We start from the raw sequence: 13444 nt of genomic DNA on the forward strand, positions 1-13444 counted from the left end.
ATGAATAAAAACCATAAATTGCATTGTTTATGAAAGCATCCTCATTTTACTTGAAGTGCCTACAAATTTTGCACAGTATTATAGGTCCCTCACTGTCAGATCAGAAACACTTTTGATAAAGATGGACAACTATCTTTTAATATTAGACATCCTTCACTATTTGCAGTTTTTCCACCCTTTCCAGACAGGTTGCAACTTCAATAACAGACTAAGACAAATTAATTAATACAGAGTTTACAGTTTATTACCAAGATTTAGAAAACTTACAAACAAGTTCACAGCTTAAGGTCGTCAGGCACAAGCCAGTTTAGAGAAGACAAGACTGGCCAATTTTAGCTCCTGGCCATTCCCTTCTGGAAAGATATGACAGGTGAAGAGAAGCAACATCTTGAAAGTGAATGGAGACTTGCACATTATGAATTACATTCATTTCAACAAGTTAAAAAAACACAACAGCTTGATTTGGTTTGCATATAGGGATACTGTTTTAAACAAACTTTTCAAGCACACACATCATGTGTTGCGTGGTGAGATCACAAGCCAGCCAGCCAACCGCATCTGCTGAGTACTTCTGATCACCATCATCGCCGTCATAACAGTTAACGTCACAGAAATACAATGATGTAGCCACAAGCCATACATATGTCTCCAGTATGTGAAGTACACAAGATGGGTTACAGAGTTAAAAATCACACCTTCTGTTCCTATGCAAATCCAGCATTATTTTAATATTCGGATTTATGAAACCAGTGACAAACAACTGGAATACCAAGATTTTACTCCAAGTACAAAGGTTGTATGAAATATTATATTATCTTGAGGGGACATCTCACTTGTTAGTGAAAAAAAGAGATGCATAGGCTACTTATTGATTGCCATAACCCCAGGTAACATCCTCTGAAATCAGAGTGCTACTGAGAATCAACAGTGAACCTCATATGAAGTGCTTTGGCCAACTTCTGATTTCCATGTTGGAACACATACAATTAGAGTGAGAAGATTTACAATTTAAAGACGGTTACTAAGAGTTCACTACATGTAAACAATACAAGAGGTAAGCCCTCTACATACATCTTTTCTTTTAAAACTTTTAACAAGGATCTTTAAAAACATTATTTACATGTTATAATAACAGGGTTTGGCACTTTTTTGCAAGAGACAGAAAAAAATATACTACTGTATGCACCAGACTAGATTTTGTCTGTTTTTTTGTGACAGAGCAGTAGTAGATATTTCACAGGTCAGTATAAGTGGCATGGGACACCAAAGAAACAAATGAAAAATAAGATAATTTATTCCGTTTCTGAGATTATCATAGGTTTGATGTCTGAGGAGTGCAACAAGACTTAACAATTCCAAAATCACTAAAATATGCTTTTTGTTTTAACATGATGATTATGGTTACCCCTGTCATTATTTTAAACCAAGGCTGACTGAAGTGCAAAAGAATAACCTTAAAATGTGCCCATATAATGCTGTTTAATCCTTGGACAAATAGGGGAAGTCAGTTGTGATGTGAGATGGAAAATACTCACCAGGAAAATAGAAATTGAAACTCTTACAAGACCTGGTTTGGACTTGGCGTGTAAGAAATAGTGAGGAACTGCCTGCAAAATTTTTAACACAAAATTTCACATATGTGTGGAACTGAGTCTTGGCATTATCTCAAGAAGAAGTCCATATGAAAACTGATGAATTTTCAAAAAGTTGCTACAATTATCACTGGTCTGGGTTTTGATGAGTAGATTCTACGCCAAGTACTTTTCCTGCCCTTCAGTTTGTGTTACCTGTCCCTTAAAGAGCAAGTACAGAAAACAATGTACTGTACATACTCTCATCAAATACTGCCATGGGTTTTGTAACACTTTCTCATATTATGTTTCTGTAAAGTAAATAACTGGCAGATGCAGCACTGGTGTCACAATCTGGAAGGATAGAAATCATCATTTAGATGTCCTAATTTGTACTGCAGATAACCTTGTAAACATAGCAAAACAAAAAGTGGTTAAAAGGTAACACAGTGAAAACAGAATCCCTCATTCTTCATGTTACCTTCAGGGTGCTACCATAAGTCTGTTGTACAACCACCTGAACGTTGTCTAGGATGAAGTCAAAAGCCATACTCCAAACAGACTCCACCGACTGCTGCATGAGCCTGTGAAGAAAAGATCAACATGCAACGGAAGGAATAGATGAAAACAACAAAGAGGTGCACCCAGACGAGTGGAGGAGGCTAAACTGTACAGTACTTACCTTTTCATATATTTTATAATCAAATCCAACTTCTCCAGATCTTTGTCCTCAATCAGATCAGTGCAGTATTTCACCACTTGCAAGATGTCCTCCTCCATGGGTTCTAAGAAAAATGAAGCAGTGATTTAAAAAAAAAAAAAGAAAAGAAAGAAGAAGATTTCTGCAATTCCACAAACAACACAAGCCACTACACGTGCTGGCACTGTTATTGAGCCATAATTGGCTGTATACCTGTTATGGTGGTGACCCATTCCCGTAGGAGTGTTTTAATGTCCGTCAAGTCGCAGGCTCCAGCTAATGCTGGAGCAGGACGAGGAATGAATTTAGACAGAGACTCTGGGATGTCTGGTTTAGAGGAGGATGTGGAGGGACCATTTTCAATCTGGGAAGGGAAAACAAATTTAAACTGGGGAGATACTGTAGGTCAAGTTCCAAACAACCGTATATTTGTCCATCTTCATATACAGCCACCACAAAAAAGATCTTCATGTATGTATGAGACATGTATGTGTTTATTGGCTCACCTTTACCATGTTTATTGGTTCCCTTGATGTTATAAGAGGTGGTAGGGTTTTGGCAGGGCTGTTTGCTGTGTGACGCCTCTTTGTAGGGGACGGTCCTTTTTTAATTGGACTCACTGCATTTTTTCTCTTGTAGTGCCGCTTCACGCGACCAATGCCAATTCCTGCTCCTGACTGTTTTAGCTGCAGCAGTGGATTCTTCTGTTCCACTGCAGAGAAAAAAGGAGGGCAAAGATTAGGTGTAGAGAATATGCATGCTGCTGAGAGTGGAGAAAACAAAAGGCATTCCTTTGAAACTAATTCACCTGGGGACTTACACATTTTTGACTGAGGCTGTACAGTTGTTATGCGGTTATAGGCGGACTTCAGTTCTTCCTGGAGCTCTTTGGGAAGGGCAGCAAATACATCTGGATCAACCTGCAGTCAGAGAGTCAAGAGACTATGTGAAGCTGACTGTCAAGTCACAAACTATGAAGTCAGCGTTGTATATTTTGTTGAGACTATCCAATACAGCCAGCACGTGGAGGCTTTAGAGTGGGAGGACATGGTTGGGAAAATATGGACATCTGGACTGATCATTATGGTCTGCTGCCAATGTGGCCCAGACGCATACACAGAAGATGAGAATAGTTACACAGATGAATGAACCAAAGGGCTATATCATCTATTATGCTCCTTTTTTCTCCAATTGTTGCTGTCCAAATGTAACTTGTCTCTTCCCTTTTCCGCAAAAAGTTGTCTCTTGTCGCTATATTAAAATCTAAATTTCAGGGGGCGTCGTGTAGCGTAGTGGTTTAAGCAGGCGCCCCATGTGTAGAGGCTACAGTCCTCGCTGCAGTCGGCCCCGGTTCGAATCCCGCATCGGACGGCCTTTCACTGCATGTCATTCCCCCTCTCTCTGCCTCCCCGTTTCCTGTCACTCTCCACTGTGCTGTCCATTAAAAGGCATAAAAGCCCAAAAAAATATACTTTAAAAAAATCTAAAAATCAGATCTATTTGTTACAGTCTGCATTCATTTTTTTTGTTTGAAAAACATCTTTTCAAAACATGATTTATCGACCTAAACGACTTTAACACAAGGAAAAGTTTCTGTGAGAAGTTAAAGTAATGAAAAATATAAAAACTTTAATAATGAGATATTTGATTTTCCTTGCTCCTTGTACTGTAAAATTTCATTACCAGTAATATTAAATATTAAAATATCTCAAATCTCAACCCGATGCATCTCTACCTGTGAGAAGTTTGGTAGTTCCAGTACAATTCCCGGACTGTCTGGCTGGTTTGGAATCTGCAGAACCAATGTTCCTACAGGAGGACTGTACAGTGCAGGTCGAGGAGGTGAGGCTGGACAAGACTTCAGATAGGGAGGCTGTGGAAGAGGAGCAGAGGGCTGTGGGCTGGGTGAACGGTGGTTGTTTTGTCTCCCGTCCCGATGCGTCCAAGACTGCTCCACTTGTTCTCTCAGCTCTGCAGGCAGGGCCTCCAACACAGAACGATCCACCTTGGAAATGATCATTTAACACAAATTTAATCAAACTGCATCACTGATCAGCTCTCAGTCCCTTTATCAGAACTATCCTTCAAGCCACTACCTGTGAAGGGGAGGGGACTTCAATGCTGAGGTTGAGACGTGCTCGTGAGTGTTTCGGAGTTCGCCTGCATGCCTGCTGGTCTTTGCTTGTGCCAGGGACTGGCTCAGGAGAGGACAGAGGATGTGGGGATGAGCCAGATGATTGGACTGTAGCCAAGAAAGTCTTTTCCTGATGTGTGCTGTTGTCTGCCTCACCTGTAACATTGATCTTGAACTCAATTAATTTCATAGACGACATGAAAGATACAAGCTGCAACACAAAGACCTTTGACAAACCTCTGTTGTGGGATCGGGCACTCAGTCCCTGACCTAGCAACATCTCTTTGATGGAGCGTGTCCGGTGGCCTGTGGAGTCCTGGGGGACAGAGTGATTTCCCTCAAGAAGCTGAACCTGGATGCCAACTCCTCTCAGGTCCTGAACCTGCAGCTTCATGGCATGGAACAGCTTGATGACTGCAGTGGCAATCAGCTGACCACTGTCAGTGGATTGCACGAGCATCACGGTCCTGGCAGCAGGAGACAGATATAAATGAGTCTACAGAGAAACAGTGACATGGATAAGCAATAGAAATAGGACATTATCGATCCCTCGTAACGTACAGGGATGACAGTCTCTTTCCTACCTGGCTAAGTTGTCGCATATGCCATGACCACCGTATTTAGCCGGTTCCAGTGGAGCGCCCACCTTGCGTATCATGACCTTAAGGGTAACTCTGCGACCCCGCAGCCCTGCTTCTTGTAAACGTTTTTGCACCTCCATAGACAAGTTAGTCAGGAAACACTCTGCCTCATCAATCTGGTGAGTGGTAGAACAAGAGGGTTAGAGAGAGGTGGGTGGAAATGCAGCAAAGATAAAAAAAAAGAAGATATGGCACTGGAGAAAGTTCTGTCTAACCCTAGTGAAGCGAATGTTGTAGTTCATCTCAGCTGAGACAGACTTTCTTTCCTTCTCATAGCGGACAGGCCGATCGTCCAGCCCTCTGCAGAAACGGAACAGGGTTTGTCCAGTCCGGGGTCCAAACTTCTTCTGTAGCTGAGACAGAGACACCTGTTGGAGGTCCCCACATGACCTCACTCCCATCGCAGCCAACTTTCTGCCCATAACAGGCCCAACACCTAGAATAAAGGAATTACATTAATCACTTTGACAAACGTCTACCTCACAAAAGCTGTTATTGATGGACATGATCAGCAGGTGGTGCTGTATATCCACCTGGTAGGCTGGTCACTGGCAGGTCCCTGATAAAATCATCCACTTCTTCAGACTTTAAGAAGTAGTGCCCATCTGGTTTGGCCCTTCGGGTCGCCAGCCGAGCCAACAGGATGTTGGACCCTAAACAGATGAACAGTCAGTTTGAATTTGTAAACTCCAAACATTGTCTTGATCTATTTTACAGAATAGGATAAACATAAACTCACCCATGCCGACTGAAGCACAGCATCCTGTTTTCTCCTTGATGTCCGCTCTGATAGCTTTGGCAAGATCTCCTGGGTCGGTGCCCAACTCAGCGAGCAGAGCAGAACCGTCTATCAACACTTCATCACAGCTCAGAGCCTCAATGTCGTGGGTAAAACTGCAAAGAGTAAATAAGTGAGAGGGTGTGCTTCAAGTCATTTTGCATTCAAACGACAAGAGAAGTGAGTAGAGTTGTTCTTACCCAGCTAGTATCTCATACATGGTGAGAGCCACCTCTTTATAGGCCTCAAAATCATATGGGACAGACTGCAGTGAGGGACACAACTGTTTCGCTTTGCCAAAAAACATCCCGTTCCTCACGCCTGCCTGTCTGTGAGAGACAACCAATTTATTAACATTTGGCTTCGCGCAAAATACAGATATCTGTGCCGTTTAAAATCCTCAAGATGTACACGAGTGTGTGTTTATGTCTTACCTAGCCTCATAACTGCAGGACGCAATCTCTGCCATTGATAGCGCAGTAGCATCCTGGTCCACTCCGTTGGTGTGGGAGTCAGGACTCTCTTGTGAAGGAGTTCTGTGTAAATCCTCATCACTCCTCTCTGAGAGGCCGAACAAGGGTACACTTAGTCAAGCAGGTTACAATTAAGTAAAACATGCACAAGAAAATGTAGGAAATACAGTGAGCCAGGTCTGTGATAGTCAAGGACGGGATTGTTTGGGACAAACAGGTGGGGTATGACAGTCTCACCTGGTTGAGGATGAGATTGTTTCCTCTGGTAGTACTGCTGCTCCACCTGAGGGTTGGCCCCGGGTCTCAGGGGCACTCTGCCCTGTCCACGGTTACTGGTCACAGCCACAGGCTTTCCTGCAAGAAAAACCACAAACTCAACCATATGTAACAGGTGCCTGTGTTGCATATGAATACAATATGAACCGCGGCCTCACTGACAGCACACAATATAAATAGAAAAAGGCTGCTTCACCTTTGAGGTCCGGCCGATGTCGGATCCCCACAGACACAAAGAAACAGTCCATGTCCACATGAAGAATACAAGATTTAACAGCTGCAGATGCCGATGTACCTGACACACAAAGAGATCCATCATTGGCGATTTCCCACAAACAAAAGAAAACAATGCAGGGTGTGCAAGGTGGCACACTCATCCCAAGAAGCCCAGTTGGACAGAAAGGGGCAACACAAGTGTCATGAATACACTCATAAATAAGCTGGGACACTGACATTGTAAATATTTGAGATGATGGAGAGAAAACTTATGAGCACTGGTTTCCTTAAACATGATGATACAGCACATAACATTTTGCCTTTATTGGACAGCTCACAGTAAAGTGACAGGACACATTTTGAGAAGAGAGAACCAAGGTCTAAAGCTGAATTTCATCTGGGAAGTTGTAATACACTGTTCACATCTTAGACCACCGAGACACCAAGACGGCCAAATACATAGTTCCTGAACCAAAAAGGAAGAACATGAAAAGAGGCAACAACCTTCCTCTCCTACCTTGACTGTCTGAAGAGCGCGGGACTACAGATTTCCTCAGTCGGTCTTTCCCAGGAAAGGAGGCACCCCCTACTGCTTTTCGTTTGCTATGCAGTTCATTGACATACTCAGAAAAGCCGCTCCTCCATGTCGAGATCTGGTGCAAACGTGAGTGAGAGTAGTACTCGGAGATCAAATCACCCGTCTGTGCCAGCAGCTGTGTTGAAGACTTTGACGATGACGATGACTTGTCTGAGGGAGGATCGGGTTTGGTTGATAAGTTGGTTGTGTTGATTGAGGCAGGATTAGATGAAAAGGCATTGTGGTGACTTCCATTCAGTCGAATTGGAGAATATGAAAGAGAACGAGATGCAGGGGAAGGAGGAGTCTTTTCGGGATTTGAATCAACCTGAAGGGATAACTGGAGCTGTTTTGGGTGTAGGTGGGTTTCTGTGGCTTTTATGGCCTCCTGGTAGGTGGGTAGTAGAGGTTTAGGTCTCTCATTGGCTCCTGGTGAGCTGAATTGCTCCAGTAAGACAGAGGACTGGTCAGTTTGCTTCGGAGGACTGTGGGGAAATTCATACGGGTCATGTTTGGTCTGAAAACGTACTGGAGGACTCCGAGGTTTATCCTCTGGACTCTTAACTCTGCATTCTGGCAGTTCCTTGTCAACAGAGGGTTCATCTGTAACAGGAGACAGGTCCCCTGGCTTTAAGGCACCATTAACAAGATGAGTGTGTCCATTTGTCAGGGGTGCTTCCTTCACCACCTGTGGGAAAACATCTCCTTTGCCACACTCTTGCATTTTGCTCATTTTTGAATGGCTCATCAAATCCAGTGAGGTCTGCAATAATCCTTTTCTGTGAGTTAAAGAGATGATAGCTTAGTGTGTCAATGTAACAATATGTTCAAGTTACATGGGAAAACAATATTTAATTCTAAAGGAACAAAAAACAACAGACAAATAATCTCTCCCTTCTAATAACTTCACATACTTACACTTTTAATTCTACATCCTTGCAGCCACTCGGTCGTGTGTTGCAAGAAGAGTTGGTCTGAGGTTGTGGTTGGCCAGCTCTCTGGTGCTGGAGAATGCGATGAGGTGTTTGAAGAGTAGACGGTGGGGGCTTTGTGAGGCTTGGTTTAGACAGTGGGTGGGTGTGTGAAGGGCTTCTGTGTCTGGGATCTATATTAAGGTGACCTGATGCTAAGTGACTTGGTTGGGGGTTAATGAAGCAAGCTGCAGAGCTGTGTTTGATGGACTGAGGTTGGACGTTGCCTTGGTAGAGTTGATTGTGGCTGGGGTTAGGGTTGAAGTTATTCCGGTAGCTAGATGAGGACTGCTCATGGTTGGGAACAGAGTGCTGAACGCTGCGCTGTGGCAGGTGAAGCTTTTGATGGACGCTCAGCGGCAGCGGCGCATGGCTCGGCCCTGCGATCTCTGAGGTCTGGCGCAGAGTCATGCCAGGGAAGAGCGGGCCTTTCTGTTTTGCATACAGCTGGTACTGTAGGTAAGGCAGGAGACGCCCAGCCTCGACACTGTTTTAAAATTGACACAATTTTTTAGCTAGTCTTGTAAAATAGAAATTATATGAACAATCGCAAGAGAACGCATGAAATGTACGACTCCCACTGAACACACCTGTCTGTGATCCACTCTGGCCTGATGACCTTTTCCCCTTTGAGCTCCTGAATTTTGTTGTTGGGCAAGTTATTGGCGATGATGTGGGTGGTCTTGGAGCGAGAGTAGTAGACGTGGAACTGGCCACCATGCAGCATCATCAGTCTGCGTAGCTCATCTGCACTTGGTTCTGCTCACAAAAAAAAACAAAAAAAAAAAACAAGACAATGATAATGTCAGCTTACTAAGAGACAACACATACCGGCAGCAAAAATCATGGTTCAGTACATCTGCACCCATTACTTGCTATTTAAATCCACATACCCGCAGCATCTTGACACACATCGTAACAAGTTGAAGCACATGAACTTGTCGTAATACGTCACTGTCTTACAAGAAAAGCAGCAATTTCATCACATTCACTCCTTGGATCAGCACGTCCAGGCTACCGTACCTTGACGTCTTTTATCTATATGATTTAGTCCAGTGTGTGCTATGCATGTCAATTTACACACATCAAATGACGAGGCTGGTGTATATTACAACCCCCCCCCCCCATGTGATTTCTTTCATGCTTCATTTTAATGTGACATTTTAAGCTGTGCTACTTTGACACTGGCAAAACACAATACTATTCCCATCAGACACTGGGCAGTACCCAGTGACCTAATCACAATGCTATGAGTGCATCAAGGTAGTCTGACATAGTGCATACATACGGCAGGCTCTTTGCTCGTTAGACTGCATTTGAATTACTTTTTCCACTAATATGCAACTTATGCGGCAATTTCCGTATCCATGACAATGACTATCATCAGAATCACACCATTAAGAGCATTCACAACTTCAGACAACTATACAGGTTCTTTAATAGATAATGGTTCTGTACAATATACCTGTTCAATATATTGAAAATCAAATAATGTTTTTTCATACCACTGAATGAGGAGAGAAATGCAATTTAAATCACTGAGAAAAAAAAAACAGCATGCAGAATGCTTATTTCTCTTCTGATACTCCTCTGGGACATTCTGCTAACTTTTACATTACAACTCTGTCTTTCATACTGGGAAGAAATTGTGAGAGGAAGAAGAAAGATAAACTAGAGATATGTAAAACTATGGACGTAGCACAGCATTACCTGTGTACCCATTAACATAAATGGCCACTCCACTGAAGATGTTGGAGCATAAGCCTTCCTTCTGTCTTTCCCTGGGGGCATCAAGTTTAAACTGCTCATCCAGCTTGGAGACTTTGGCAGCCATGTAGCCGCCCTGCACACGAAAAGGAGAGCAGTGAGAGAACAGGGTAAATCACTTTTAGACCAAGAGCTGAAATTGTCACATTTGAGCAGATCAAACCATATTAATGAAACACATATGCAAATATTTCTGTGGTTTACACAATATCCAAAAAAAAACACTGAAATTTACTAAATTTTTTTGTTTGTTTTTTTGTTTTCTGACACACTTAATCTACACATATTACAAACCTGAGTTCCAGTGTGCATTTTCCTTTGCAGACTATACAGATCCTATCAGTGTGTATGACATTCAAGGAATGGCTCATGTATACATGTTGCTGTGTGCTGTGTCTGTGTGGCTTAAAAATACTTTGCCATTTTAGGGCACAGATGTTATTGTCTACTTACAGTCTAATTACTGTCTAGCCTGTATGGTTTATATTACTGTTATTACAGAATGATATGGGTTACATGCAGCTCCTGTCACAGCAGCTGTACAACTTTGGCAGGCTAACCTTTATCTACATAAACAACTACCAGTGATCAGTTTGCAGCTCTTTTACAATGAGAAGACAGGAGAGAAATAGAACAGGGTGATGCACTTACAGTTTGCTGTAAAGTGCACTATGAATAGCTTTTCAACCCACTGCATCCCTTTAACTCTTGACAGTGGGGTAAATTTCTACACAGCATTGATGGTTATAATGAGCTGAGCGATACTCACCCTTTCAGCCCAACCATTGTCACCACTAGCACTGGCTCTCTTCTTTGCCCACCCATCTCGACTCATACTGAGCTACCTGAAAGCACAAAAGGAGCTATTCAGCAACGATGAATAATACAAGTCGAAGCTGAGCTCAGCTAAGAGCAAATTGGACTAATGTGTTTCTGATGCACACATATAACTTACCATACATCCTAAAATTATGCTGATGACAATATTATTTTAATTACCAATTTACGGATAAAGTAGATTGAGATTACGCTGTAACATTTTGGACTGGTCAACAATTCCTGAGTGGTGCTTTTTGTTTGTTTACAGAGCTTTCTCAGGTGCAAGCCAAAAGACACAGACTAGCAGTTACTCTGTTCACAACTGATACTTATAGTTGTTATGTTATGAATTCATTTTCCTGGAGAAGTGTCAATTCAACATAAATGTTGTGATATTGGTTGTATGCTTTAGGGGGTTAATATTAGTGTCCAAGGGCATGCCCGGACAGGTCCCCTGCCACTGACAGGTAGCTAACGTGGGCTTACAACAGAGCCCCATGTGGCACTTTGTCACATCTTTCATGCTAACATTAGCCTGGCTACTCTGAACGATGCTTAGCTAGTTAATCATGCATGTCGCTGCGCCACGGCACGACGGTAAAATCATGTCAGTTCAAGCAAGCAAAAATACGAGTAGAAGTGTGTTGCCTGCACTCCGTAACAATGCTGGCAAAATTAGCTACCAAACAATGGATACGGTATGTGACTACTATGAAACTTCCGTGCGGTGTTAATCAAGGTTGTAAACAAACAACGGTCCTGAGAGATTGTTCGCAAACAGAAGTCACTTGGTTTTACCTTTTATCCTGTCAGACTGGGTTGTTAGCCACAGACTTCACTCTGCAGATACTGGCCAGCACAAACGTTGTGTGCGCACTGATTAGACGAGCTAAGACCAAAGCAAAGCGAAATGAAAATCCTACAGACTGTTAGCTCGACTCCTCTGCCTTGACCTGCCCCAGAGAACTCCTTTAGGTGAACTGAGATCCCCTTATTTTGTCCTGCAGCCACGCCATGTCTCTTCAACGTTTTCGCTCACCCCCCCAATCCTTCTGCTCTCCATTTCTACCGCCTGATCTGGTCCCTTTGCTTTCTCCTCTCGCAGTGAGCGTAAAGCGAGTGAGGCGAAACATACCAGTTCCGGCGAAAAATTTCAAAATAAAATATTTCATGCTTAAGCGGACATTTTAATTTTAATTAAATCCAGTTGCTGTTACAATTATACAGGACTCATATAGTAGCTGGATATTTACCAAGCGGTAACACCGAGCGCTGACAAATTAACCCAACACGGAAATGCCAAAAAATGCAGTTCCTTAAATGGCCACTTGAGGTTGGCTCTAAAAGCGAGTCAATCCCAGGAGACTCCAATTCCCAACTTTACACCATAAATAAATATGTTTACAGCCTGGTACAAAAGTCGCTGTAAGTCTCTATAGCTAATTCCCCCTTCATGACAACTGTGCGGGGGTTGAATTTTTATGTAACTCATCCGTTTAAAATTTATTAAGGCTTAAAGGTATACAGAATTGAGGGAGTTGTGACTTTGAGTGACAGGCGGATGCCGTCAGAGTTGGTTAGCCACTGGTGTCTAGTTGCTAGCTGACTTCTTGGCCGTGTTTGTGGTTTTGTGCTGGACAAATACCGGACAGATAATATGGCTTGTTGTGTTAATTGACTAACACGAGGAAGTCTGCGCTCCTGCTTATTAAGGTGAGTAAAATTTTTGTATTCTTTTATTTATATGTTAGCACTAATGGTAAATATCAGTGTCACTCACCATACCTGTCTTGTTAGCTTCGCTCGTTAACTAGCTAATTGGCCAGCTAATGAATTAGCCTTAGGTAAGCCTTCTTGCAAGACCCCATATAGCTGTGCTAACGTTCGTGAAGGCAGAGCTGCCCACTTTGAGCTTCAAAATCACTTTTCAAAAGACTATGGGTGACATCAGGGATTTACAGTCTGTCCAACCGGACAAACGGTAACTTGTAATAATAATAATAATAATAATAATAATAATAACGTAATGTAACGTAACGTGATAAGCCTGTACATAAGATGGTTTTCCTTTAGCTAGTCAGCACTATGCCCACTGAAGTCAATTGGCACACAGCTTGGATAACCAATAAAGTAAAAAAACTCTTACCCCTGTAATGAACTAAATACTGCTAATGCCAGAACACAATAAAGTTCTTGTGATGAAGAAACTGAGTCTAGATGGCACTTGTTCATAAACTGTTCACATACTGAGATATTCTGGACAGATTTGTAATGTTTGTTAGAGAAACACAGTGTCATATTGAGATACCTGAATATGAACAGTCAGTAAGAGCCCTACATTGGATTTTTGTTAATTTCTTCCATTTCTTTTGCTTTTAAAAGTCCATACAATTTATTTAGAGGAAGACATTAGAAATAACTTTATTTGGACAAATATAGACATTATATGGTAATATATTTTGATGATGTTGATAATTATTATGAACCCATCAAATATTATTTCAGTTGTGTGTATGGGTGA

The 13444-nt window shown here is 42.3% G+C and overlaps 1 protein-coding gene across 1 annotated transcript; it reads right to left on the reverse strand.

The window, feature by feature from the left end:
- Positions 1-228: 228 nt before the first annotated feature.
- On the reverse strand, positions 229-11986 carry rev1 (REV1, DNA directed polymerase). Its single transcript, XM_022741240.1, has 22 exons — positions 11722-11986; positions 10874-10949; positions 10048-10180; positions 8928-9096; positions 8285-8824; positions 7307-8145; positions 6770-6868; positions 6535-6651; positions 6259-6385; positions 6025-6153; positions 5786-5940; positions 5580-5699; positions 5262-5482; positions 4990-5162; positions 4643-4872; positions 4368-4561; positions 4007-4276; positions 3092-3191; positions 2778-2983; positions 2485-2635; positions 2254-2356; positions 229-2155 (listed from the first exon to the last, which is right to left on the reverse strand). Exons 2-22 carry the CDS (start codon positions 10937-10939, stop codon positions 2044-2046), a joined length of 4254 nt encoding a protein of 1417 aa, XP_022596961.1. The 5' UTR covers positions 10940-10949; positions 11722-11986; the 3' UTR covers positions 229-2043.
- Positions 11987-13444: the final 1458 nt, after the last annotated feature.

Source organism: Seriola dumerili, unplaced genomic scaffold (assembly GCF_002260705.1).
Source record: "Seriola dumerili isolate Sdu_G_001 unplaced genomic scaffold, Sdu_1.0 BDQW01000052.1, whole genome shotgun sequence".
NCBI lineage: Eukaryota > Metazoa > Chordata > Actinopteri > Carangiformes > Carangidae > Seriola > Seriola dumerili.